At 37.4% G+C, this 26,752-nt stretch overlaps 2 protein-coding genes across 4 annotated transcripts in view; one reads left to right on the top strand and one right to left on the bottom strand.

The window, feature by feature from the left end:
- Positions 1-7,106, top strand: part of cerkl (ceramide kinase-like) — a 98,659-nt gene extending 91,553 nt beyond the window's left edge. For 2 of the 3 annotated variants that reach the window (XM_046841864.1, XM_046841848.1), the window contains 7 exons: positions 17-194; positions 413-472; positions 578-609; positions 720-825; positions 2,750-2,846; positions 5,367-5,542; positions 6,328-7,106. In XM_046841864.1, coding sequence (XP_046697820.1) covers positions 17-194; positions 413-472; positions 578-609; positions 720-825; positions 2,750-2,846; positions 5,367-5,542; positions 6,328-6,409 — 731 coding nt within the window. In that variant the 3' untranslated portion in view covers positions 6,410-7,106. The remainder of the gene's footprint in view (positions 1-16; positions 195-412; positions 473-577; positions 610-719; positions 826-2,749; positions 2,847-5,366; positions 5,543-6,327) is intronic. The other variant, XM_046841856.1, reaches the window with a different exon arrangement.
- Positions 6,815-26,752, bottom strand: part of itga4 (integrin alpha 4) — a 41,329-nt gene continuing 21,391 nt past the window's right edge. Inside the window, exons 16-28 of the mRNA XM_046841835.1 lie at positions 23,935-24,087; positions 22,822-22,898; positions 17,574-17,724; positions 17,364-17,462; positions 17,203-17,279; positions 14,492-14,581; positions 13,740-13,827; positions 11,754-11,861; positions 11,000-11,125; positions 10,770-10,895; positions 9,618-9,716; positions 9,142-9,261; positions 6,815-8,122 (exon numbers count right to left, since the gene is read on the bottom strand). Coding sequence (XP_046697791.1) covers positions 8,030-8,122; positions 9,142-9,261; positions 9,618-9,716; positions 10,770-10,895; positions 11,000-11,125; positions 11,754-11,861; positions 13,740-13,827; positions 14,492-14,581; positions 17,203-17,279; positions 17,364-17,462; positions 17,574-17,724; positions 22,822-22,898; positions 23,935-24,087 — 1,407 coding nt within the window. The 3' untranslated portion in view covers positions 6,815-8,029. The remainder of the gene's footprint in view (positions 8,123-9,141; positions 9,262-9,617; positions 9,717-10,769; positions 10,896-10,999; positions 11,126-11,753; positions 11,862-13,739; positions 13,828-14,491; positions 14,582-17,202; positions 17,280-17,363; positions 17,463-17,573; positions 17,725-22,821; positions 22,899-23,934; positions 24,088-26,752) is intronic.

Genomic DNA, 26,752 nt, shown 5'->3' with positions numbered 1-26,752 from the left:
ATGTGTTTGTGTGTAGGACACAGACAGCCAGTGGACATGTGCAGCATGAGCTCCACTGGTGAGCTGCTGCGCTTCGGGTTCTGTGCAATGGTGGGTTTCGGCAGTCAAGTGCAAGCTGTAGCTGAGAGACTAAACTGGATCCCACCCATGCGGAGACACGAACTCGCCCTCCTTAGTGCTCTCACACAGCTCAGGTATGCTATCTATCATTAGCATTATTGTTCACCTTTCTTTATCAAAAGGATTGTCTTCCTCACTCCATGCATCCTTATAATCAATCACAAGCACACTGTTAGCATGTACTCCCTTCTTAGCCTCACTGTGTCAGGGGATAAGCAGAAGTCGGCTTCACGTTATGTCTCTCTCATCATTTCATCTGTCATTACCTTTTCCTGCCCCTCTGAATTTCAAGACCCGAAGACTGCGAGGTGTCTTTTGTTCCCAGCAGCGCCGGAGAACGCGATCACACCCTGTGAGTATCGCCTCATTTCTCTTATCTTCTCCATTCAAATCAACTCAAGGTCATCTTGTGGTGACACACACACCGATTGAGCACTAATGCTTTGTCTTAACACAGGAGTGAGCTGGAGGAGGACCTGACCAATGTTGGTGAGTGCTTGATATATAAAAACCATCTCCTCTTCCTTTTTATTTTAATCTGAATTCCTCTTTTCCTGACCCTAATAATCATTTTTTCTTTTTTTCTCTTTTCTGAGAAGACGATGATGAGTGGCAGGTCCGCAGGGGTCTCTATCTCAGCATCACCATTATGTCCATCCCATGTATGTGCTCTGTGGCTCCTAAAGGCCTTGCTCCGTTCACCAGGTTTGAGTCTTTAAACACACAACATACTATATTTCCAAAAGTATTGGGTCATCTGGTCATATGTACGGTATGTGATTTTTGAGCAGTGCATTCCACATTTGGTCCCAATTTGCTCTTATAATTTTCTCCACTCTTCTGGGAAGATGTTCCTCTACATTTTGTAGTGTGCTTATAAAAATTTGTGTTTATCAGCCACAAGGGGATTACGAAAGGCAGGTGAGGAGACCTGGGGTGCAGTCAGTTTTCACAATCATACCAAAGGTGCTCAGTAGGGGTGAGATCAGAGCTCTATAATAGGCTACTCAAGATATTCCTCTCCAAAACATGTAAACCAGATCTTCAAGAAGCTCTCTTTGTGCACAGGGGCATCGCCATGCTGGAACAGGTGTGGGTTTCCAAGTTCAAGTAAATGCAAACTTTTATTACAGTGCATCTAAAGTCATCCTGTACAATTGAGCGCCTCCTGCTTTGTGGTAACAGTTTGGAATAGAACCACATATAGCAGGAAAGGTCAGGTGTCCCAATACTTTTGGAAATATAGTGTGTATATATATATATATATATATATATATATATATATATATATATATATATATATATAAATAGAGAGAGAAAGAGAGAGAGCGATAATAGATAGATAGATAGATAGATAGATAGATAGATAGATAGATAGATAGATAGATAGATAGATAGATAGATAGATAGACTGACAAACAGACAGTCAGACAGACAGACAGACAGACAGAGACAGACAGACAGACAGACAGGTAGTCCCCGAGTTACGATGGTCAGGGTTCATTTGTCACAAAAATGTGTAACTGTTTGTCACAAAAATGTGTAACTGTTTTTTAATTTTTTTGGTTTCAAAACTTAATATTAGCTCTCATCTCTCTCAGTCTATTAGTCTCAGTCATCAATTCAATTGTGCTTCTTACGTACTACAGTACGGTAGTGTAAATTGCTCTGTTTTGGTTAACTTTGTATTGCAATTTGTTTACTTATTAACAAGTTATAGTATACTACCCCATACTGATCACTATTTTTTAAGGCTCTTGGGTAGGCTAGACCATGTCTCAACTTACGATATTTTTGAACTACGATGGGGTTATCAGATTGCATTTCCATTGCAAGTCAGGGGCTTCCTGTATACTCCTGTGTATATATCTTACATATCTCTGAGCTGCTAAAAGCTCCCTGGTGTAGAAGGTTGAAGCCCAGATCATGGCGAAAAAAATTTGAAATACACAGAATGAAGTTGGAACAGAAATTTGGAAAAAATCGAAATGAATAGACCTAAATGATGATTATAAATGACGAAATAAAAAAGTTCAGATTAAAAGAAAGTTAGTAAAAACACAATAAATAATTATGAAATAAACATTAATGCCAGCGGAGTGACCCAGGGTCAGTGGGTCGGGGGCTTAGTTAGCTAACTGGACCGTCTGTGCTTGTGTGTGTGCTTCAAATAGAGCTGAACCGAACACTACATGATAAAGCTGACTAATCCCTGTAGATCTGAGATTGGGAATGAATGTTAGCTCAGACATCTTAGGCTAAAGCAGGCTAATCAGGCTATGAAAGGTCTGATTACAGGAAGTGATGTAGAAGACTTAGAACTGGAGCAGATGTCCACAAAATCTGGCTTTAAAAAGTGTGACCTGTGTAAATTCTGCAGGAGACATTATGATCAAATTCTGGACAGGCAGATATGTAAAGTATAGGTGTGTATAAATACAGGTCCAGCACACTTCCTGTCAGCTCATGTCACAGTGTAAATAGGTTTGTTTTAGCTCCGGGGTTGAGTTGAGGTACAACCCGCACTCGCAGTAACATGATGGAGGAGTCCAAATGATCATTTAAAGTGTTGCATGTGCTCTAATAAAGGACACAATAACCCAGAAACTAACCCAATTCTGTTTTTCAGGATGAACAACAATAGCATGGCGCTCACAGCTGTAGCGAACACTTCCAGGTCAGAGTTCATCAAGCACCTGAAACGCTACAGCAGCTCTTACAATCCGGTGAGTTCAGTGGCACATCACGGTGCTTTTTCCAAAAGACCTTCGACTTATCTGGAACTCAGGATATCCTACCCATGCTAATGACGTTAGCGTTCCTAGTGACTATAACAGAATTAGCACACTGTCGAGGCACAGAGGCTGAAATACGTTTGAGGCTAAGGAGCGATTAGCCTGTTTCTGACTCCATGCCTGTTTCTGTCCATGCCTGTTTTGCTGTACGGTCCAGTCTGGTGCATTTTATTAACATACATTCTATTAATATTCTGTAATGAAGGATGAGTGTCTGGTGTAGAAATGTGTTTAAGATGTTGTTTTGATTGATCCAAAGTGGCACAAAGTGTAGTCATCAAAATCTGACTATACCAAATATGATCTACGTTTCTAATCCTGTCCATCGTCGTCACTCCCAACGAAAACCTCAACATCTTCAGTTCTGCTACCTCCAGCTCCACCTCCTGTCTTTTATTCAATGCCACTGTCTCTAATCCATACAACATCTCAGGTCTCACCACAGTCCTATAAACTTTCCCTTTCACTCTCACAGATACTCTTCTATCACAAATCACTCCTGCAGTCACTCTTCTCCACCCACTCCACCCTGCCTGCACTCTTTTCTTCCCTTCTCTAACACACTGCACTGTTGACCCCAGGTACCTGAACTCCCCCACCTTCTCCACCTCTTCTCCCTGCAACCGCACCCCTCCACTGCCCTCCCTCTCATTCACACACAATACGAAATATGATCAATGCCCTAAAATTGACCTTAACATTCAGATCCAAACTCTAATGCTTTAACCACTAAGCTCCCACTTATGAGTAGCTACAAACTATATAGTGTTTATAATGGTTGAGTCAGGTATAGTAATAAACTTATTACAAATGAATACGTATTTAATAATCAAAATAATCAATTACACATTTTATACATATAATTATTGTTGGGAATCTAAACCGGATTCGCCATTTCCTTTGATACCAAAAATCATAAATCCAACTCGTTAGCGCTGTATTTGAACTGTACCTACATAGAGCTTGTATTGCACATTAATAAACAGAAATATCTCCATTGCGCTAGTATCAGGCTGAAAGACATTGCTTGGGTTGATAATTCTAGCACAGCTGTGTTGTGCTCCATCAAATTGTGATAAACATATGTTTAATAATTTGACCTTATCCAGAGCGACTTACAGTTATCTCAGATATACAGCTGAGAAATTGAATACTAAGGGCCTTGCTCAAGGGCCCAGCAGTGGCAGTGTTGCTCTTACTTCTTGTAGTCCATGAACGTGTAAATATCAGTGCTGGAGCATAATTAATTAAGTGTAATTGGTTACTGAACTTAAGTAGTTCTTTCGCTGAAGTATTTCCATTCAGGGAGACTTTTACTTTTACTTCACTACATTTCAAAGTCAAATATCGTACATTTTACTCAAATACATTTTGCGAAATCAGTCGTTCTTTTTTATTAATGAGGATAAAAACTGGTCCATCACGCAGCAAACCACCAATCAAGTTCGAGCAGGTGCTCTGTTTTGAACTCGTTCTGATTGGCACTTGGTGGTATCTACTTATCCTGAACATACAGTTCACCATCAGTTCAGCAGCAAGCAGAACATTTAGAGAGGAATAAATGATGCAAGAAACTCCTGATTCGAACCTGAACACAGCAGCCGTGGCCTTATTTGCATGATTTTAAAACATTTTCTTAAGTAGTTGAACAGAAGGTTTTGAGCTCATCATAATTATAATAGAAATCAATCAGTGTTTGACTCATTAATATCATTCTATTAATAGATTGTTGTGTTGAGAGTAACAGAGTCTTTTCACATAAACTGAGTTGATTAAGTAAAGAGTCTTATGATAAAAATGATAATAGGAACATTAAAGCTGTAATAAATCATAGTACTTTGGATACTTAAGTACATTTGAAGGCAAATACTTTTGTACTTTTACTCAAGTGAAAGTATAAAGGGACACGTTTACTTTCCTGGAGTCATATTTTTCCCACTGTATTTACTACATCGTCCACCACTGGTAAATATTCTTGTATCAAATAATTGGTTTTATTAGGTCTGAATTGAAGAGATTCTGCTTACTCTCCCACACAAAGCAAAAACTAATGGAGCCTTGCGTTATATTATGAGTGCTGAGTGTGTGTTGTGTTGTGTTGTGTTGTGTTGTGCTGTGCTGTGTTGTGTTGTGTTGTGTTGTGGTGTGGTGTGTAGATGTCCACCCCTTTGCTCTTATATGCTGCCGTTCATTCACTGCCTCCTAGTGGCTATGAAGCACACTACAGCTTACTTAAACACACACACCCACACACACCCACACACAAACACACACACACACACACACACACACACACACAATAAAATAATATAAATAAAATAAATAACAAGAGAAGAGGAATTTCAATATAATTCAGTGTGTCTAGAATAAAAAATAAATCCATATAGGGTTCAATCCAGGGCTTTTAAATAGTTTCAATACTTTTTTTTTTTTTGTCTATTTCTGTAATAGTTCAGTTTCTCGTTTGTGGAAGTACAGCGTGTGCAGGCGGTGAAACTGCGGCCACTTTCTCACGGTGATGACGAGCAGCGTGACTCCAAACACACTCCCTTCATCCCCTCTGAGGGAACTCTAACCTGGAACATTGATGGAGAACTGCTGGAGGTGCAGGGGGAAGTGCTCATTCGGTACACACACACACACACACACACACACACACACACACACACACACACACACACACACACACAATACATGGACAAAACATGGTTTGCAGACACTTGTCTATAAGATTCATGCTGTATGTGCTTTTTGAACATCCCATTCCACTGTTATTCCACATATTTACTCCACACCTCTGGGAAGATGTTCCTCTAGATTTTGTGGAATTTTGTCTCAAGAGTTAAGAGCAATAAAATCTGTTTTTTTTTGTAGCACATCCTTTTGAATTGAATCTTCCTCCATCAGTCAAAATACAATGTGTTTTGTTGATTTTCTCATGAACATGGCTTTATCAAGTAGGACAAGTTCTTGGTTTAGCAAGCCATCTTATGGCATCATTGGGTACCTCACTTCCATTTGGTCCATTTGTCTGCCACTTATACTTCATTTTTTTAATACATCGCCCTAGACTGAAACCTTTTGACATTGGACTTCCACTTAAATCTAAACACTGTCAGTCAGAACACACTGTAACTTCTTCACACATGACTTCTTCAGATTTGACCTTCATCACTCCAAAGTCAAATTCAAATTTCCCCCAGAATTCATTGCTCACATGGCTATGTTGGCCTGGGGTGTAGTCGGCATTCCAGTTAATGGTGAACAATGGGGCTGAGGTCCAAAGCTCTATAGGAGGCAATTTAAGATCTTTTGCTTTGTGTACAGGGGTAGGTTTATGTGTAGATGATGCATTATGGTCGGTGGAAAAATATTAAGTGTGTGTGTACTTACCATGCTCTGTGTTCCACAGGGTTCACACGAAACTCCTCACACTGTTCGGCAGCCACGTTGAGGAAGCAGAGGAGCCGCCTGCTAACTGCAGCTGCATTTAATCATCTACATCATGTGTTCCAATCACAGATTAGCTCCCTAGGTAGGCTGCGATCCGGCATTAGTTGGCCTTCTGAGGTAAAAGCAGTCAGTTAAACGCTAACGCATTTGGGAATACGACATGGACGTTCTAGTGAGGATGAAGATACTAGGAGTCATTGCAGGAATCATTTTCTGTCAAATAGCTAGCATGCAGCTGTGTAATGTAAGTTAGCCAGCTGTTATTCAGGGAGCGATTGTTCAGCTGTTCGGTCGATTATAATCTCCTCAGGTAAGCCGATAAACTAGTGAGTGATTTTTTTATGAAGCTTCCTTTCCATGAATCCGCTACCAAAAGAGACAGGGACATTTTTGAAGGTGGAAGGTGAGACAGCTGAAAGTGCAGACGGACAACTCGAGCTCATCAGTTAAATAGAAAAGTCTTTTATTTAAAAAAAAAAAAAAAAACCCACACATTACACACAGTCCAGTGCATCAGTACTTAAATAACAGCAGAGGACATGCAGGGACAAATTCCTCTTTACACACACACACACTCTCTCACGCACACACACACACACACACACACACACACACACACACACACACACACACACACATCCTATCAGCACTTTACATACGAATCTACTGCTCTGAAAATGTTACTTTCTTCCTCTTCATTCATTTAATAAACACAGTGATGTGAAACAGAAATGGAATGTGCCTTTTGCGTGTGACTCCCTGAACAGCAACACCCCCCATACACAGACACACAGACACACACACACACAGACACACACACACGCACACACACTTTACATTGGCCACTCATTGTGTAAAATGTGACACACACAGCAATATGTAATTCATTCATCTCTCTATTTTGGCTCGCTCCCTCTCTCTCTCGTTCTCGGTGGCCCTGTGCCAGGCACGCATCAGTCTCGTCATTCGTCTAGAGCGCTGTTTCTGTGGCCGCGAGCCAACACGCTCTCACTCCTTCCATCTGGTGTCTCCTCACCGTCTCCCTCCAAACTCTTAACCATAACACCCAACAGCAGGAGACACGGAAAGAGAGAAAGAGAAAAGACACAGAGAGGGAAAGAGACAAAGGAAAAGAGAGGGGAATATATGAAAGCTGGATGCAAAAGAAAAACTAAACAAAGTGATGAAATGAATCAGGAGAGTGAGAGAGGAACGAACAGTGTTTCATTTTTTCAGAATAAAAAAACTCTGCTCCAGAGGGGAACTCCTGACACCTGGACCTGTAGTCTGGACCATACCATTCCAAAGTCCTGCAGAGGATCTGTTTTTTACAGCAGGTATTCTTAGTGGCAGCCGTGTTTATCACATGAAGGCTCGAATACTGTCCATCCATGCCCTCACCCCATCCACTTAAGACCAAAATCTGAGTCCTGGCACACGCATGCAGATCAGCCGTCTCCCTCCGCAAAAAGTGCAATCGGTTTGGTCTTGAATATAGTCACGTTGGTACGGTCCCGAACCCGCACAGCCACGTTGATCCAGCTCTTAGTCTGGATCATCCATATCCACACCGTGTAAAGTTCGAGTCCAATGTTTTGTTTCTGTTCATATTATTCCTGTCTTCACTATCTGAAGTTCTTACGTGATTTTTTGGGGTTTTTTTATGAAAAGCTTTCGTGCTTGGGAACGTAGTCCCAGCTGTCACGCTCGATCTTCTCCTTTTTCTCTTTTAACCTCCGCTTGAAGAAGCCATCCTGCAAAAAGAAACAACGAACAATGTGGTTACATGTGAAGCTTTTAATCACATCATTTGAATTGGCATTGAGTTTGAGTTTCTCTTCTATTTAAATTAATATTGTGTATAAATTAATGCCGGATTTGAGTTAGTGATGAATTTGCATTCGAATTTTAGTCAGTGAGTTAAGTGGGTTCGAGATAAATTTGTGTTGGTGTTAAGTTTGATTAAATCTAGTTATAAATATATTATTTTTGGGCTTGTGTAAATGTCAGGTTTTAGTTTTTTAAGTGCCGAGTTTGAGTTTAAGTAACTGCTGAAATTGTGTTAGTCTTTGTATGTATAGCGTTTTTGCTGAATTTGAGTTAGTATTTATTGTGTTGGGTTTGAATTGATGTTTGGATTTGAGTTAGTGGTGAATTTGAATTAATGTGACAGTTTAGTCAGTGAGTTGAATAAGTTTGAGATAAATTTGTGTTAATGTTAAGTTTGATTAAATATTTTGCTAGTTTTGGTTGTGGTGAGTGTTGAGTTTGAGTTAAATTAGAGTTTAAGTGAATGTTGAAATTGTGTTAGCCTTGGTAGTGTTTACTGAATTTAAGTCAGTATTGATTGTCTTGGGTTTAAATTGATGTTGCATTTAAATTCATATTGGGATCAAGTGTTGAATCTATTAATTAGCAACACAAGTGGCTTGGGTAAGTGTTACTTTTATGATGAAATTTTCAGCTGAGGTTTGGTCCAGTTTGAGGAAATTCTTGAATGCCTCAGATTGTAAACAACGTTTATTGGTACAGACATTTCTGACATTTAACATTTATAGAAAATTTAAATGTACTGCTTAATGTGATATTTTCTATGGATTTTTATTAAATATATTTTGCACAATGAAGGTTTATTTCTAACAGAAGATAGCTAATCAACCTGAATTAGACTGAATATAGACAAATGATTGCATGAATCAATCTAAAAAAAAACCCACATTAGTTCTGTATTGTTTTTAATCAGGAGTCTAACTTCACAAAAAGTTGTCCTTACCTTCCAAAGGCAGAAGACTATCATACCGAAGATGATCAGACCGAGACACAAGCTGAACCCGATGATTATATGCGCCACAATTGGTGGCAGCTTCTGGCTGATGTGGGCTTCTAACTTTACCTGTAAGGATTCAGAGGTTGAAGGTCAGCCAGTTAAAAAATATAAACAAATAGTCCTTGAAATAAAAAAATAAAAAAATCATGTCAATTATGAAAGGAGTAAACAACTAAACAGGAAGTCCAGTGTCTATACTGCCAACTTGCAAATACCCGTATTGACTATCAGTGAATTTCTACCATGTTAAACGTAACAATCTGTTTCATAGAATATGGCAATGTACTGGAGACAATACATTTAGTCCACCTTCTATTTTCATTATGTATAATCATTCTCACTGCTTTCAGTCAGGAAATTTGTACAAATCTATTCAAATAGAGAATCTAATAACAACATAAACTGCTGTACAATGGACTTACGACAGCACTGTTGTCATCATTCATGAAGATGGTGGTGTTGTCCTTGACTGGCGAAGTGACAGAAATAATGCTGTCCATCTGCATTATGGCATGTCTCCCCTAATCAACAGGAAGAAGGAAATGTCAGGATTTTAGTCACAGCATTCGAATTAGCACTGAGTTTGAGTTCCTGTTAAATTTAAGTAAATATTGATTTAAGTAAGTAATGAATTTGCATTAGTGTAAAAATTTGGTCAGTGAGTTGAATGAGATAAATTTGTGTGTGGGTTAAGTTTGATCAAATATTAAACAAGTTTTGTTTTTTGTTTGAGTGCTGAGTTTGAGTTAAATTGGAGTTTGAGTCTGTCTTAAGATTGAGTAAATGTTGAAATTGTGTTAATCTTAGAGGTTTTGCTGAATTTGATTTAGTGAAATTGAATTTATACTGGATTTGAGTGTCCATTAGTTGGCCATGAGTACAAGTGTCTTCCTCATACCATCTCAGGAAGTTTTTCTTTGCAACTGTTGCCACAGGCTCTCTCAATAACGATAAAATTATAGGCACTAATATATATAAATAAAAATAAAATGAAACTGCTTTATCTTTGTAAAGCTGCTTTGGAAGCTGCTAACAATGTCTATTGTTAAAAGAGTTCTACTTATAAAATGTAATTTTATTGAATTTGAGTTAGATTTGAGACTGTAATTATTTAAATAAGTGTTGAATCTGAGTTCTTGTTGAGAATGAGTTAGTGTTGGCGTAGTGTTAAATTTGAGGTAATCTTAAGAATGTATAAGTGTTGAGCAAGTGGTTTTGAAATTTGAGTTAATAATTTGAGTTTATTTGAGTTAGAATTGATTGTGTTAGTGCTGGGTTTAAGGTTTTGATGAGTTTTAATTAATACTGGATTTGAGTGTTGAATTTATTAGTTAGCAGCACAAGTGGCTTGAGTTAGTTTTGGGTATGAAATAATTTTGAACTTATCTTGAGTTTGAGGTAACATTGAGTTATATATAATCTAAAGTGTGTATTAGTGTTGAGCTAGTGTTGGGTTAAGTTAATCTTAAGCATGAATTGGTGTTAAGCTAGTGGTTTGACTATGTTAAATTGGAGTGAATTTAAAGTTGAATGAGAGTGATAGATTCTACATCCCTGTGGTGTGATATACTTACAGGGCTGATCTGAAGTACAGCAGGGTTGAGCTCCACCTCGATATTGATGGTGACCTCTTTGCCCATGTCCATGTTGCCGAAGTTGCACTGAATGACCATGCAGGCTCCGTCCGCTCGAACACAAAACTGCAAATAGCAAGAGATATATGTGTGAGTAAGTGATGAGTTGTCTCTTATTTGAGAGTAGTATGGAGGTATGTACTGCAGTAAGTACATGGGCAGAGATTTACCAGGGTACGCTTTGTGATTTTTGACAGGTAGAACACAAGGTCTTTATAAAAGGGAGCTTTATCAACAACACAGTCGTCCTTTAGTGGAAAGCTGCTGTTCTTCACATGGCAACGGCCTTGACTTGTCTGCAAGACAGAGAATTCAGGTTGCAAGAAAACAATTTTTAAACATTTTCCTATCTATTTTTAGTGTAATGTTTCACACTCTGGTCTTGGACGAAAAGTTTACTTCCTGTTAATGTGCTTTGGCCTGTTTCCCCTTGCACTCGAGCCTGATGTTGTAATAACAGAAGTTCTTGTACACCCTGTTTTATGATTATGAGGATGAGTGTGTAACACGTCCGTTCAAGTGAGCTCTTAAGCAAGGCACATGCTCCGTTCAACTGTGAAATTTTGATTGGCCACAGTCCCATTTGTAAATCACTAAAGCATCTGTTAAATAAGGTAAGTGTAAAAGTAAGTGCTTGGACCCCTGCTGCTGGTAGTGTTGTTGATCCTGTCAATAGCTTCTGTACATCTGGTTTTGGGATACAAATTGGAAAGTAGTGAACTTGAACTTTATTTACTTTGGATAAAACGTTCAGCCAAATAAATAAAATTTTACATGCCGTCTGGTGTTCATACACACACATCCTCCCATCTCTTTTCCACATGAATTACGGTTCCTACATCTCCAAGCTTGGTACATTGATGTTCCAGATTCAGCTTTTTCGAACCAGACAGAATTATACGATCATCTCCCATCCCATCTCACCTGTAAATCTGTGACTTGGATCAGCCGATCTGGATACGGAACCAGAACATGAGGGATTTCGATTTCCACTTTGGCGTTGAGAGCTTTACTGGGACCGAGGTTTATCACCTGTCAGTCAGAGACATGTGTTAGCACAAATCATACTTTATTTAATATTACTTTGGGAGCGTCAGGAGTATTGCAGGCGAGTGACTTCACTAGGCTGTTATAGTTTCTTTTTCTTGAAAAACATGATCAATTTAAGGGACTTAATTAAAAATAAAGGGACTGCAATTTACATAAACTTTACCTAAACATGCAAAGAGATGAGGTACACCCGACCGTGCTTTTTTCAAGTCAATTCAATTCAATTCATTTTTATTTATATAACGCTTTTAACATTGAACATTGTCTCAAAGCAGCTTTACACAGATAATGTGGTGATTAAAAATGAATATGTTCTTTATAAGTTTATATGTTCTTTATAAGTTCTTCATAAAACCCTGATGAACGAGACGGTGGCAGCTGTGGCGAGGAAAAACTCAATGAGATGGCATAAGAAAGAAACCTTGAAAGGAACCAGACTCAAAAGGGAACCCATCCTCATCCTTTTAACATCTCATTCCAAATGTAGTCTCCATTTGCAGTTATAATATATGCCACTCTTCTGGGGAGATGTTCTAATAGATTTTCGAGTGTGCTTGTGGAAATTTCTGCTCATTCAGCCACAAAGGAATTATAGTGTAGGGTTGAATTCAGAGCTCTATAGAGCTCTTTCACTCCAAATAATGTAAAGCACATTTCCATGGAGCTGGCTTTGTGCACAGGGGCATTGTCATGTTGGAACAGTGTTTGTGTCTCCTAGTTCAAGTGAAGGGAAAATTTCATACCACCACATCCAAAGACATTCTGTACAAGTATGTGCGTACAATTTTGTGGTACTGTAACAGTTTAGGGAAGAACCACATATGGCTAGAAAAGTCAGGTGTCCCAATACTTTTTTGTCCATATAATGTATTTCACATACTAGTAAAACTCAATTTATACAAACGAATCAGTGTAAACGTTAACATATGCTTGGCTCTTAACGATGTTCAACAACCATTTATGTTTTGTCCTAAACAGCAAAAACTGACTTTCCACAGCTTTTCCACAGCTATACACAAATAAATAGTATTCTTTTGTACTATTTTATATTATTATAAAAAATATAAAAAATTTTATTATTATTTTTTATTATTACTTACTAATTATTATTCAGGTTTGCCTTTCTGATGCTACAGAATATATTTACTTGTTTCCAAAATAATCCTGTCCAAAAGTTTACACTCCCTCTCTCTTGTGTTGCCTTCTTCAGAATCAGTGAGTGTTCTGTGTATATACAGATTTTTATTAAGAAGAATGAGCAGTGTAACTGTACTTAAATGTATAAGGACTAATTTTTAATGGTAATATTTATATCTATTTGTTTTTGTGTCTTCTGGACAAAGACTATTGTTAAAATGCTATAGAAATATTAGGTTTTGAATAAATTGAATTAAATTCAGGACCAACAAGGGACACAAAATATACAAAGAGATGTTGATTATCCAGGTAAAAAATGTTTTTTTTTTTTATTTTTTATGTGTATTGTGGCCTGTATGTAAACATCTGCATGTAAAATAGCTTATTCAGGAAAGTTCTAAAAAATTAAAAATAAATGCAATTTTTAAGATATTTGTAATTTGTAATTTGATATGTAATCATTACCATTTTGGAGATTCTGCAAGGTAAGTGTAAAATTATGACCTCATATGTAACTATGAAAGGTCGCACTACAATCAATCAATGGATTATTCAAGTCACGTCAAGTGACTGCAATGGGTTTTATTCAGGAGCATATACATTGCACTTGTTTAGTTGTACAAAAACATGGAAAAATAAACTAAAGGAGTTAGAAATTGTATTGATGGTTTGGTGTGTGGTTGTTTTCTAACTATAAATTACTGCTTTAAAGGGTTCCGGTACCTTAAATGTGTAATTAAACTTTTGGCTGTAACAGTCGACTGGCTTCAGATCAGGGTCCCCAAAAATGAATGATGTTGGAGAGACATATCTGTTCAATAAAAGAAAGAGAAAGCAAAGGGATGAGTGCTATTCTTCTGTTTCTCAGTATAATACAATTATAAACAGTATTTATTGTGAGGAAATGTTTCATCTCTGTCCTGGTTGTTTTACCAGAATTTCTGTATAATTGTATTAATGACTTTGTAGTGACCATGTCACAATTTCCACACTAGGCCTTTAACCTATTATATATGATATGATATATGATATATTATTATATTATATTATATATCTATTTAATCTATTACCTATTAAAGCACAGATGAAAATAAAATGTGAAAACTAAACATACAAATTATTACATTTCATTATAAAAAGCAGCTTATTATACAAACCATTGAAAATGTTCCTCCAAATTCATACTGTACTGGCGTACTGTACAGTGCCCACCTTTCATTTCCCTGTTGTGTTAGCAGTTGCATTATCTGTATATCAATAGTATACCAGGTCTCAACTGTACACAATTTGTACAGCAAATGTTACAAAAACTTGTAAGCAATGATCCTTGCTTTTCTTGTAGTGCTCCAAGTTTAATTTGACAATCTTCTAGCTTGTGATCTCTGTCATTAAGTCATGTACACTATTTTCTAGTTAATAGATATGTAAATGATTTAGCATAACACCGACATGCTCGGATAAACCCCGTGACTCACCCATGGACGTTGAAACCCACGCCGTATCTCAGAGGCAGAGTCAGATAAGCCACGTTGTCATGCAGGAGGTCCGCGTTTTCATAGTTGTCTCTAAAATACACACAATTCAGAAATAGACAACATAAAACAAGTTGAACAGTCTGTAGACGGCATCTATAGTAATGACTCACATTTACACATGTACACATTTTGTACAGCCTTAATATAGAAGCTATTGAAGACAATTAGATGGAGCAGACAGTCCAGACCTTGTGGAACAATTCCAAAATAATACTTTTTTAAACATTGAACCACTCATTGTCCTTGAAGATATTGCGCTAAGGAGCATCTTGGATGGATGGATGGATGGATGGATGGATGGATGGATGGATGGATGGATGGATGGATAAAATATGGATGAACAAACCGAAAACATAATGCCTCCATCACCTAGTGGATAACGTTAAAAGAAAAAATAATTTGGAAAAAAATTTAAAAACGATTTGCACCATCAAAACTCCTGGGACAAAAAAGACCCACATATAAAACTTTAAATGGTCTTGAACAAATCATTAAACAGAAACTGAGCGAGAATAAAACAAATGCACTCCTGCGAAATCTTCTGTACCACTACTTGCACACTTTGTTCTGCCATGAACTGTTCAGTGAAAAGCTAGAAACATGGAAATGCACTTCTATAGCCTTGTATATGTAAAGTTCGAATCATGATTATGATTCACATGTCTGAGATTACAAAATGTTTGAACTCCTCATCAGCTGAGTCAAGCTCAACAACATGCATGAGTGAATGAAACAGCATTGTAAAAAACAGCTACTGCAAAGTTAAATTACTCCATCAGTTATGGTCATACAGAAAAAAGGAAGACATCATTCTAAACTACAGATCTAACCCCTAACTCTAATCCCAATCCGATACCTAATCATACCAATAACCCTTTAATTTGTATCCTCTCTCAATAAAAAACCAATGTTGTAATTTTATAAATGACATAAAATTGGTCAAAATTGTGTGAAAATATATTTTTTACATTTTTATACTAAACATATTTAAACTGAATTTGTTTAAAAACACAGAGGGGACTTGGGTTGACAAAAGCGTACTGAGAGTTTTGCAATTATTATGCTATAGGTCCCTATAGCCAATATTCAAGCCATGTGGAAACATCTACTAAGCAGATATCGGATTTCTATTGGTTGAATCATTACATTCTGTGCTGTTAAATTTCTTTCTCAATTTTTATCGTCTTCATCTGATATTAACAATTCAATGAGAACGACTCGAAAAATAAAAATTCACATCTATAAATAAATATCCAGAACATCACCAACATCTTATTCTGTTTCTATGATATATTTTAATATGATTATTACAGTCTACAAATAAACCCACTCTTTGGACTTTAAGTGCAGTAAGATTGTGCATTCATGCATCAACAAAAAACGCACACGCATAGTATATAAGAACTATACACGAACAATCGAGGTGCTGTGCTGCTTCAGCTCAAATGACTCATAATATCCAGCAGTGTGCATTTACCAGTCGCCCCTAACAACACCAAAAACACACAGAGGGCCTCTGACATGAACTTTCTCTGTGGGTCCATGTGGACCAGATGCCAGATTACTGTATGGTCCATGAATAATGCAAAGACACAGCTAAGACATTTCGTCATAAACCGGTTATGGTTTGCGAATGTTCAATTTCAAACAACTTCCTTCCTCTTTATTGTTCAGTGCTCTAGTTTAGAAAGTTCTCAGACTACATGTATGTGTAGACTATGTTCTGCTTCTGCAGCCTCTGGCAGCAGTTTTCTTATCTTATTTTCTTATCTATCTACATATTTACCTGTGTGTCTGTCTGTCTGTCCTCTATCTATCTATCTATCTATCTATCTATCTATCTATCTATCTATCTATCTATCTATCTATCTATCTATCTATCTATCTATCTATCTATCTATCTACCTACCTACCTACCTACCTACCTACCTACCTACCTACCTACCTACCCTACCACCCACCCACCCACCCACCCACCCATCCATCCATCCATCCATCCATCCATCCATCTTTGTGTCTGACAGTCTATCTGTCAGTAAAAAGCTAAAAACATGGAAATGCACTTTTATATCCTTCTTTATGCAAAGTTGAAGTTGTGATAATGACTCTGATAATGACATGCTGCTCAAATTTGCTGGTGTTTATACATAATTCCTTAGTTTTCTTTATATTTATCTTAAACACACTCCACCGGCACAAGTTGTAGAGTAAATCTGCATAATTATGCCATAATTTATTCCTTTCCATCCCACCTGCATACAAGAGGCCAATAAGCACAACATCATCAGCGTTTTATTCCACTTTTTGTACAATTTCTATTCATGACAACTTATTTAATTCTGTTTATAGGCACATTTAATAGTGTGGCATGTGTGAAGTTTCCCATGCGTATTACTTAAACAACTATTTCCTCATCATGCTGTTAATTCCCTCTGACACTGGAGACTAGAGAAGAAGATTTGGACATATAGAGTGTCCATCATGCAAACCCTTTCCTAAATGTTGCTGCTATAATAATATATAGATATAGATAAATATATTGATATAGATAAAGCTAATCAACACTTTCTGACCAATCAGAATCAAGCATTTCCTCAGTGGTTTGTTGTAGATGTAAAAAGTATGCTTGTAGCCTTGTGGATTTGTCATACCTTGTGGCGTTGATGCTGATGTTCAGGTCACCGGGGCTGCTGTTTTGGTTTACGTCTAGTAGAAAGCTGATGTTGAGCTGTATGTAAAAAAAGGCACATTAATGGCTAAACTGGACAGGAAAAGAAATGAATGGAAAAATGCCTAATACCCAGGTAGCTACCTTTGACAGAGACGGTATGAAGAGATTTCCCACGTTGCAGTCCAGGGTGGTGGTTGCATTCTGTTCTTCATTGATCTCACAGCTCACATGTTTCTCCTCCTGAAATCACCATCACATCGTTGGCAATAAATATAATTCTTTTTAAATTCAGTAATATTCAATTTAATAATAATATACTTATTTAGAAGAAGAATGTTGAAGTACACTCACTGCATCCAGCACTCGGATGAACTGGACATTGTTGGGGAATTGGATGTGTAGTTTGGGCAGAAAGGCGTCATCCCCTACGTTGACCAGTGTAGTGTTCAGCAAGATGGTCTTCCCGTTTCCCAGAGCAAAAAACGGCATGTTGTTGAGAGACCTGTCGAGACAAGACGCCCGCCGGCAAACATTAGACCCAGGATTCATTAGCACTTCCAGCCAATTGAAAATGTTTTGAGTGATTTAATGTGAATTAAACTAAATATATATATATATAGTGTTTGGACACCTGACTTTTTCAGCTATATATGGTTTGTCTCAAAACTGTTACCACTGAGTCTGAGGCATACGTTTGTATAGGAGGTGGCAGCACTAAATCTTTGAACTGAGACCCAAATCTGTTCCAGCTTGATAATGCCTCTGTGCACATAGCCAGCTCTATGAAGATGTGCTTTACATGGGTTGGAGTGGAAGATCTCCTGCTGTAGAGCTTTGACCTCAACCCTGTAGAACATCTTTGGAATGAATTGGAATGCTTAAAAAGCACACGCTTTACTTATTTCCACAAGAGTGGAGGTTACGATAACAGAAAAATTTAGACTAAAGGTGAAATTGAATGAAAAACTATTAATGGTCAGGTGTCCACAAAATTTTGTCGATATAATACAATTCCAGAAGAAACTGAACCTATTCTAAAAAAATAAAAAATGCTTCCATTATTATTTATATAGGTTTTGTAGCTAAATGATTTAAGCTATCAGTTATCAAACTCTTTATTAAAAACCCTGACCCTGTCAGCAATCCTATCAAACCTCCACTTCATCTCCAAGATCCTAGAAAAAGGCTCAAGGAAGTCAAGTCAAGTCAAGAAGCTTTTAATTGTCATTTCTACCATATATAGCTGCATCGTGTGCAACCTGGTGCAAACAGTGCAAAGAATACAGGACAGTGTAGGACAAATAAACAAACTCTTCTACCTTGTCTGGAAAATAATATCATCAAGATATTATAGTTTCTAGTAACTCTAATCTAACCAATAACAGGAACTCATTTTTAGTGGACTCTATACAAAAAAAAGCATTTGGCATGTATTTCTTTAAAATGTGGTTTACATGGTTATCCCTCAAAAAAGTGAAGTGGTAGCTCCGCGGTTAAAGCTGTGAGTCACTGATCAGAAAGTCAGGAGTTTAACCCTCAGTATTGCCAAGCTGCCACTCTTGGGCCCTTCAGCAAGGCCCTTAATCCTCAGTACTCCAGGGGTCTGGACACAACTTCTTAACATCACTAGAATATCTAAAGAAAGAATTTTACTATGCTGTAATGTACATGTGACTAATAGAAATCACTGCACCTCAAGTCATTATTTCCTCACTATGGGTAATTTATTTTTTACTTTTAAACTCCTCTTTCATGAAGAAAACTTTACAGCTCTTTTTTCTAACACTGGAGACTCCTTCCAAAAAAATACATGAAACCTTCATAAAACAAGTGTCTGCACAAGACGTTGATCTTTCCTTATAATGCTTTTATTCATTTTCTTCTTTTTCCTTTTTTTAATTCCTCTTTTCTAAAATATATATATTTATAATGTTACAGCTTTCCTTCTGACACTGGAGACTCCTTCCAAATAATACATGACCCATGAAGAGTCCATTAAAACAAGTGCCTGTATAAGAGCTGCTGTTTCCTCACCATGCTTTCATTCATTTTAATTTTTTTACTTTTAAAATTTTCAAACTAGTCTTTCCGGGGAAAAAATTTAAATATGTTTCAAGCGCCTGCTAAAAAGCTGTTGTTTCCTCAACATGATTTTATTCATTTTTTATTATGTACTTTTCCCTTTTTTTAATTCTCTTCCCCCCCAAAAAAAGTTACAGCTTTCTCTCGGACACTGGATATCATATACGTTTCTTTCCTAATCAATGCTACTATAGTAAGTTAATCAACACCCCTTTCTGACCAGAATGTTTATGTGGCCTGGAATATCATTCTTCCAAGGGTAAATAAAACATAACCGGATGCATTGTAATAAGAAATAATCAGCGGTTGGATGGTGCTGTGTGTTCTGTGTTGAAATAATTAAGACTAGGGCAGCAGGAAAAGCACCAAAATGAGTTTGCTGAGTCGGATTCCGAGTACATGGTGTTTCTTCAGTGTTGCTGATTATAAATGAGATCGCTATCGAGCGGCACTTGACTCTGGAGGTCTGAGCAGTGAAATTAAGCGAGCGCAAACACACATATACAAACAGGCAAACAAAAACACCTGCATTCATTTGCATTGTGTCTTCGCTGAATGCTTTGAAGAGAGACAACGAGAAAGACGGAGGGGAGAGGATGAGCGCTACAGACGCACACACACACACACACACTCACACACACACAAAGAGTTCAGACCTCGAAACGAGGCACCAGGTGTGCATCTGGGAGTGTGACAAGTCTCACTCCCCCAATCACCACACACAGACACACACTCTTGCCTTATGAATAATCAGATCATGCATTATCACTGTGAAGAGTGGAAGAGGTCCATAAATTAGTTTGCGTACTGCTGGAAACATGATCCAAAATGTTAATTTGTGCACACACACACACACACACACACACACACACACACACACACACACCTCAATTAAGCAAGCCTTGAGAGAAATGCTCTGAATCCAAATGACGGATGTAGAGCACTGCCTCTTGTTCCTTGTGCTCTACTGGGCATATTTATGAAATAATCGGCAGTTCTTTCTTAGGAGCTTAAAGATTCCCCTTCACTATTCGTTCTGTGCATGTGTGTGTGTGTGTGTGTGTGTGTGTGTGTGTGTGAGAGACGCGGTAATCTGAATGGAAAGTGTTTTTTTCCAGTTTATGTATAATATAATATAATATAATATAATATAATATAATATAATATAATATTATATTATATTATATTATATTATATTATATTATATTATATATTTTTCCAGTTTATATGAGATTAAATTAGATTAAATTATATTAGATTAGATTTTTTCCATTATATATATTATATTTATACTGTATATTGGATCAGATTAGATTAGATTAGATTTTTACATTTTTTTTGTATTATATTTATATATTTTAATTCCAGTTTATATTAACATACAGTTCTTTAACTTGGGCAGTGCACCTGCTCAGAACTGCTGCTGCAATCGTCAAACGTAGATGCCGTGTGATATCATGCGACATAAACCAAGTGTATAATTTAACGCCAATGATAAAAGGACAACACGCGACGAATGGATGTACTACAGCGGTTTAGGAATACAACTATCATGAACAGTTTGCACTAAAGTTGATAATCGCAACAATGAGGAAGTTATAATGAATACACTTCTGGTGTTACCCACATGAGGATGGGTTTCTTTATGAGTCTGCTTCCTCTCAAGGCTTCTTCCTTATATAGTTTCAGGGAGGTTTCCTCACCACCTTCTTCTATAAATTTAAATTCGGTAAATTTATTAATTTAAAACGCATATTCATGAACTGCTTATTTATGCAAAGCAGCTTTGTGACAATGTCCGTTGTCGGTTAAACGAGTAAAATTGATGAATTATTTTACTTTATGATTGATGACAGACTGTAAAAATATCAAGAGGAGAAACTACTTGCATCTTTAAAAAAAAAAAAGGATCTGATAAAAATGTAAAACTCTCTGGCTAGGTGAGAATAAATATTACAGACAATGCTTTGGTGAGTGCAACTATCAGCTCAGATCTACAGTAGCTGTAGCTCAAACTGCTGAGGAAGTTAATGCTGTTAATGCTCGATGTGTCAGAACTGTTTTGGCAGCAAAAAGAGGACCTACATAATATTAGACACGGTGGTCATAATGTTATGGCTGATCAGTGGAGGTCCAACAAATTAACCACCGAGCTACCACTTAATGTCTTGTGGTTGTATAGAGCAGTGGTCCCCAATCTGTGGGTCATTTGGTATCGGGCCATACAGAAAGAATACATAACCTACATTATTTCCGTTTTATTTATTATCTGATTCTGAACAGTTTTATTTTGAAAAATTACCAGATTCCCTCCGCCACATCTGTCTATGACTCACTTTGTCATGATGTTTGCCTCGGTCACATGTCTTACCTCCATCCGCTACCTTCTTAAAGGGGCTGCTCCGGCCGCTAACACATAATACATTACTGCTAAATTCAAACCCCCAAGATAGCAAAATGAACAAAAAACAACACAGTGGATTCACGTTTATTATTATATTTAAAAAAATACCAGTTTTTATGCCGGTCGTATCATTTTATTTTGTTGTAATTATCCGCCACACCTTAATGGCCGGTCCGTGAAAATATTGTCCGACATTAAACCAGTCCGTGGCGCAATAAAGGTGTGGGACCACTGGTTTAGCGCATCAATTGGTCACATATTCCGATATGAACCCTTCACGTCCACTTGTTGCAATACTACTGTGAACAGTGGGGGCAGTATAGCATTATGTGACACCATATCTACAAGCATCAGGATATAAATCACATCCTTATGTCATATTGAGTTTTTGAACATCCTGTGTAAGTTTCAAATGTTTAGACGGTGGGTTTTGGCGTATCTGCCCTTTTGATGAATAAATCTTTTCAAATACAATGTCCACGTTTTTTTTTTTTTTTATCCGAAAAGCAAATAATGAAGACAATCACGGAGACAGCGTAAAGACAAACAGAGTCTTTTTTTCATTGTGTTGCATGTAAGGTGAGCAAGATGCATTACTGCAGCTTAATGGCTAAAGTACAAATCAGTCTTATGAGCAGGAACATACTATTTAAACGTCAATAGAATGTTATTGCATTGAAAATATACAGTACCATCCCTCGCTGATTGATAGTAAGTAATTCATTTCTGTATCAGTATCAGTGAGTACTATATTTAGGGATTTAAAACTAAATACAGGCTTTTGAACATCTGTGTTGTGGCAATGTCTTTTGTTAATACACCATGTAGAAAAAGAATTAAAGCTTTAAGATGATGAAACTGGCAATCGTATGGTTTCTCAACCTCATCAGGCTCATCAGTAAATCTTTTACATGGCCTTCCGGTTAAACATGTAATGACTCGAAGCATGAGTCAGAGTTAATCTACTGTATTAGCTTTACTTTAGTTCAGACTCCACCCACTGGTGTTTAGGTGCGATCTGAATTCCGAGCATGACGAGCGATGGGTAACGGAGGTGTGTGACAGGCAGATGGTTGTGATGCGAGAGGAAATAAATCGAATAAATCAGCTTACTGTGGAAGCACCAGATGTGCGAAAACCTGCAGGTTTGTCGAGCAGTTCTCCCAAGCGCAGTATCTGGCAAACTGAGTCTGTGAAAAAAAACATCATAAAACATCATAAAACATCACAAAACATCATAAACACACAAATCAGAGGTTGGGTTCAGCCTACAGCGATAAAATCCCCTTGTTTCTTTCCGGCTAGAAAGAGTATTGAGCGGGTTCCACTTTTTTCTTTGATGTGAAAAAAATAAAATAAATACACACCAATGGTTTATTATGGTTTATTGGTGAAAGAGCTTTGTTTGTTTGTTTTTTTATTGTAAAACTACAATAAGATGAGAAAGTATTTGTTTTATTGCTTTCCGTTTAGCTGTTTATTAGCTGTGTGTAGCTGTACATAGGAGCTTTTGCTAGCTTTAGTTTCTAGCAACAGGTCGAAATAGTCTGAGAAACACACTGAAATAAAAAAATTGTATCTCATGAAAAGAGCGAATGATTTCTTGGAAAGCATCAGATGAACAACCAAAACAAAGCCTAACCAGCTAATTATACAAACACATTAGCAAAACCTAAGCTAGTTAACCAAATGAGTCTACAAATCTAGCTAGCAAAATCTGCTCTATAATAGCAAAGGTATTGGGACACCTGACTTTTCCAGCCATATGGATGTCATGGGTTCTTCCCCCAAACTGTTACCACAATGCTGGAGGCACACACTTAGACTTGAACTAGGAGATATAAACCTGTTCTAGCATGACAATATCCCTGTGCACAAAGCCAGATCCATGATGTTATGCTTTACATGGGTTGGAGTGGAAGATCTTGAGTGGCCTGCTCTAAACGGCTGATTTCAACCCTATTGAACACCTTTGGGAAGAATTGAAATACTGATTGCACCCTAGTGCCTGACTTTACTGTACCATATCTCCATGAAGATATGGTTGGAGTGGAGGTTCTAATGAAAAAGTGTTCAAAAGATCAAATGGTATCCAATTTAAAATTCAATCAATTTTAATGTATAAAAAAACAACTGAAAAACAGAAATGATTCCTGATTAGAGCAAGTGTGTGTGTGTGTGTGTGTGTGTGTGTGTGTGTGTGTGTGAGATGGCTGGTGTTAGTACCTGGTTTGTGACACTGTTACTTTGTCCCTCTCTTTGCTGTAGAATGGCTTTGAGTGAAGGAAGGCTGCTGGAGCGTCTGCTCTCCACACTGTGCTCTCCAAGCTCGTACTGAACATTGAAATGCAACGGCGTGAAAATATCACGCACATCCTTCTACAAGTATACAGACGCACACACACACACACACACACACACACACACACACACACACACACACACACACACACGCAATTAAAAACATTAAGAAAATACAACAGAAAACTAGGACTAGGACTGATGATGCAGATAAACTGCATCATTTTTCACTAACATCCGCATCACGTCACATAACACAGGCGTTTGTAATTCAAAGCTTTCTTTGTTTCCACTTTTCTAACATTGTTCAGTGAAGTTTGGGGTCCAGGCTAGAAAAGAGAAAGAGAGGGAATAGAATTGCACCTCTGCCACCTCCAAATAACACCTTCACACACACTCGCACACTTACACACACACACACACCTTTCCTATATTATAAATTGCAATTTCCTGCTTTTCAGTGTTAATATTCAAGGCTCTCTCCGGATTTCTTGCAAATTTCTCGGATCGTGAACCGGACGTTATTATTAAAAACGTGTGCACCGTGACAGGAATCTCGCAAGACACGGCGTCACAGTTGCAGGCACAGGATGCTTTTATTCTCATGAGCAGGATGTTAGACAATAAAATAGTGGGAGAGAAAAGAGAGAGACAGAAAGAGGAAGAGAGAGAGAGAGAGAGAGAGAGAGAGAGAGAGAGAGAGCACACAGCTAGTTTATCTATAAACTACTACTAGACCCAATTTTGTTCTGATTTTGCTGCTCATTCACATTTAAATGAAAAAAAAAAGTTTTTTCTAGCAGTTTGTTTGATTTTCAAATGCCAAAGTAAATAGAGTACGTGTTCTAAATAAAGTAAATATTGTTTTTTGTGTGTGTTATTGGTAATGCACCTTAAATAATGTCATATTATTGTCAAATTATTAACAAATGTGTGTATATATATATATTAGTATGAGATAGTATGCTGTAATTTGTTAATAATTTTACATGATTTGTACATAATTTAGCAAAACAGAGAAATTTTCAGTACTGTACTGTACTATACACTATATATATCTATGTGACAGAGGGTGCATGAATGAGCGCCGGTTCACGAGTGGAGGGCAGAGCATATGCTTCTACATTTGCCTGCCGAACAAAACGTACAATATTTTTAGAATTTTGTATTGCTATAATCTAAAAAAAAAATCATAAATTGAACCATCATATATATATATATATATATATATATATATATATATATATATATATATATATATATACAGTGGAACCCGCTTATCTCGACCTTGGTTAACTCGACAACCCTATTGAGCTTCAGAGAAAGCGGCCGAGAAAGCACCTGACACGCTGAAGGGGGCCGAAGGGGGCGTGGCAGGTGGATTCCTGACAGATAAACATGTACTGTATGTATTTTTATAACATGCCTTCATCAAACAAATTGCGGCAACACTGTTGTGTAAAAAAAACCTTCAAAAACACGTGCATGCACATTCTCATTTATTAACGCACATCATGTACATAAAGAAATTTCAAGCACATTAATATATCGCCGCCATTTTGATTTTGGTTTATCTTGATCATCGGTTATCTCGATGCTTTTTGGCAACCCCCTAGGACATCGACATAACCGGGTTCCACTGTGTGTATATATATATATATATATATATATATATATATATATATATATATATATATATATATATACATACTGCATATATATCTGTGTGTGTGCGTGTGTGTGTGTGTGTGTGTGTGTGTGTGTGTGTGTGTGTGTGTGTACATATATATATTAAAAAAAAAACACACTCCCGCACACTTGATTTAATGCTGATTTAAAGTTTTCTGACCTGATCTCAGCATGGGACTCAATTACACTACATGTACAAAAACACTTCTAACTTCTTATTTTTCACTCAACTTTCATAAACTGCACCTGGATGTCTGAGAATCTTTACAGACACATTGCTACACACTTTGGGCCAGAGACTCTGAAATACAGGAATATGAAACAATCCTGTCATCTTCCCTCAGACTGAAGAAGCTGCTCGGATGAGTACTGAAACGTTTCAATCTAACCAGATAGAAGTCTAGATGACATGAATCAACTTCCAGGTAACCGCAAGTGGATTGCGGAGAGAATCTTGACAGATACGTGGACAAAAAAAAGTTTGTGGACACCTGACCATAAAATTGGTATGTGCTTTTTGAACATTCAGTTCCACATTGGCACAACACTGAACGGTCTCTCTTTAACTCCTTCATTCATATTGGTAGATGGAGTCAAGCAAAAATAACTATCAAAAACCGGCAGTTAGTCAGCAGTCGTTAGCAAAACAACGTTTTTATAAAAGAACATCGATTGTATACGAGGAGTATTGTAGTGTACAAGACACTACAGTTAAATGTTAGGTGTGTTTTACACCTTTTGCCCAAGACTCAGGAGAGCGAGTGGGAACTAATGGCGAGGCGAACTTGTGTCGTTTCGAAACAAAGCTTTTCTGTAAACAAAACCACAAACGGTTGTCACCTAAACATGCTGAATTAGCATATTGCAGAAGTCTAAATGTACATGTATATGGGTGTGTGTGTCTGAGAGTGCAGGTTGCAGTGATGCTTTAGCATGATGCCTTAATTCAGTTCATTTCACCATCCTCACAACAATCTTCACTCCATCTGCTTTGAGTTATTTATTACGCTTAGGAAATGCACATTAGGGAGAAATCGCATGCTTGTTTATAGGC

Source organism: Silurus meridionalis, chromosome 3 (assembly GCF_014805685.1).
Source record: "Silurus meridionalis isolate SWU-2019-XX chromosome 3, ASM1480568v1, whole genome shotgun sequence".
Taxonomy (NCBI): domain Eukaryota; kingdom Metazoa; phylum Chordata; class Actinopteri; order Siluriformes; family Siluridae; genus Silurus; species Silurus meridionalis.
The sequence above is the reverse complement of the archived record's forward strand: the minus strand, read 5'-3'. Positions and strand labels throughout refer to the sequence as shown.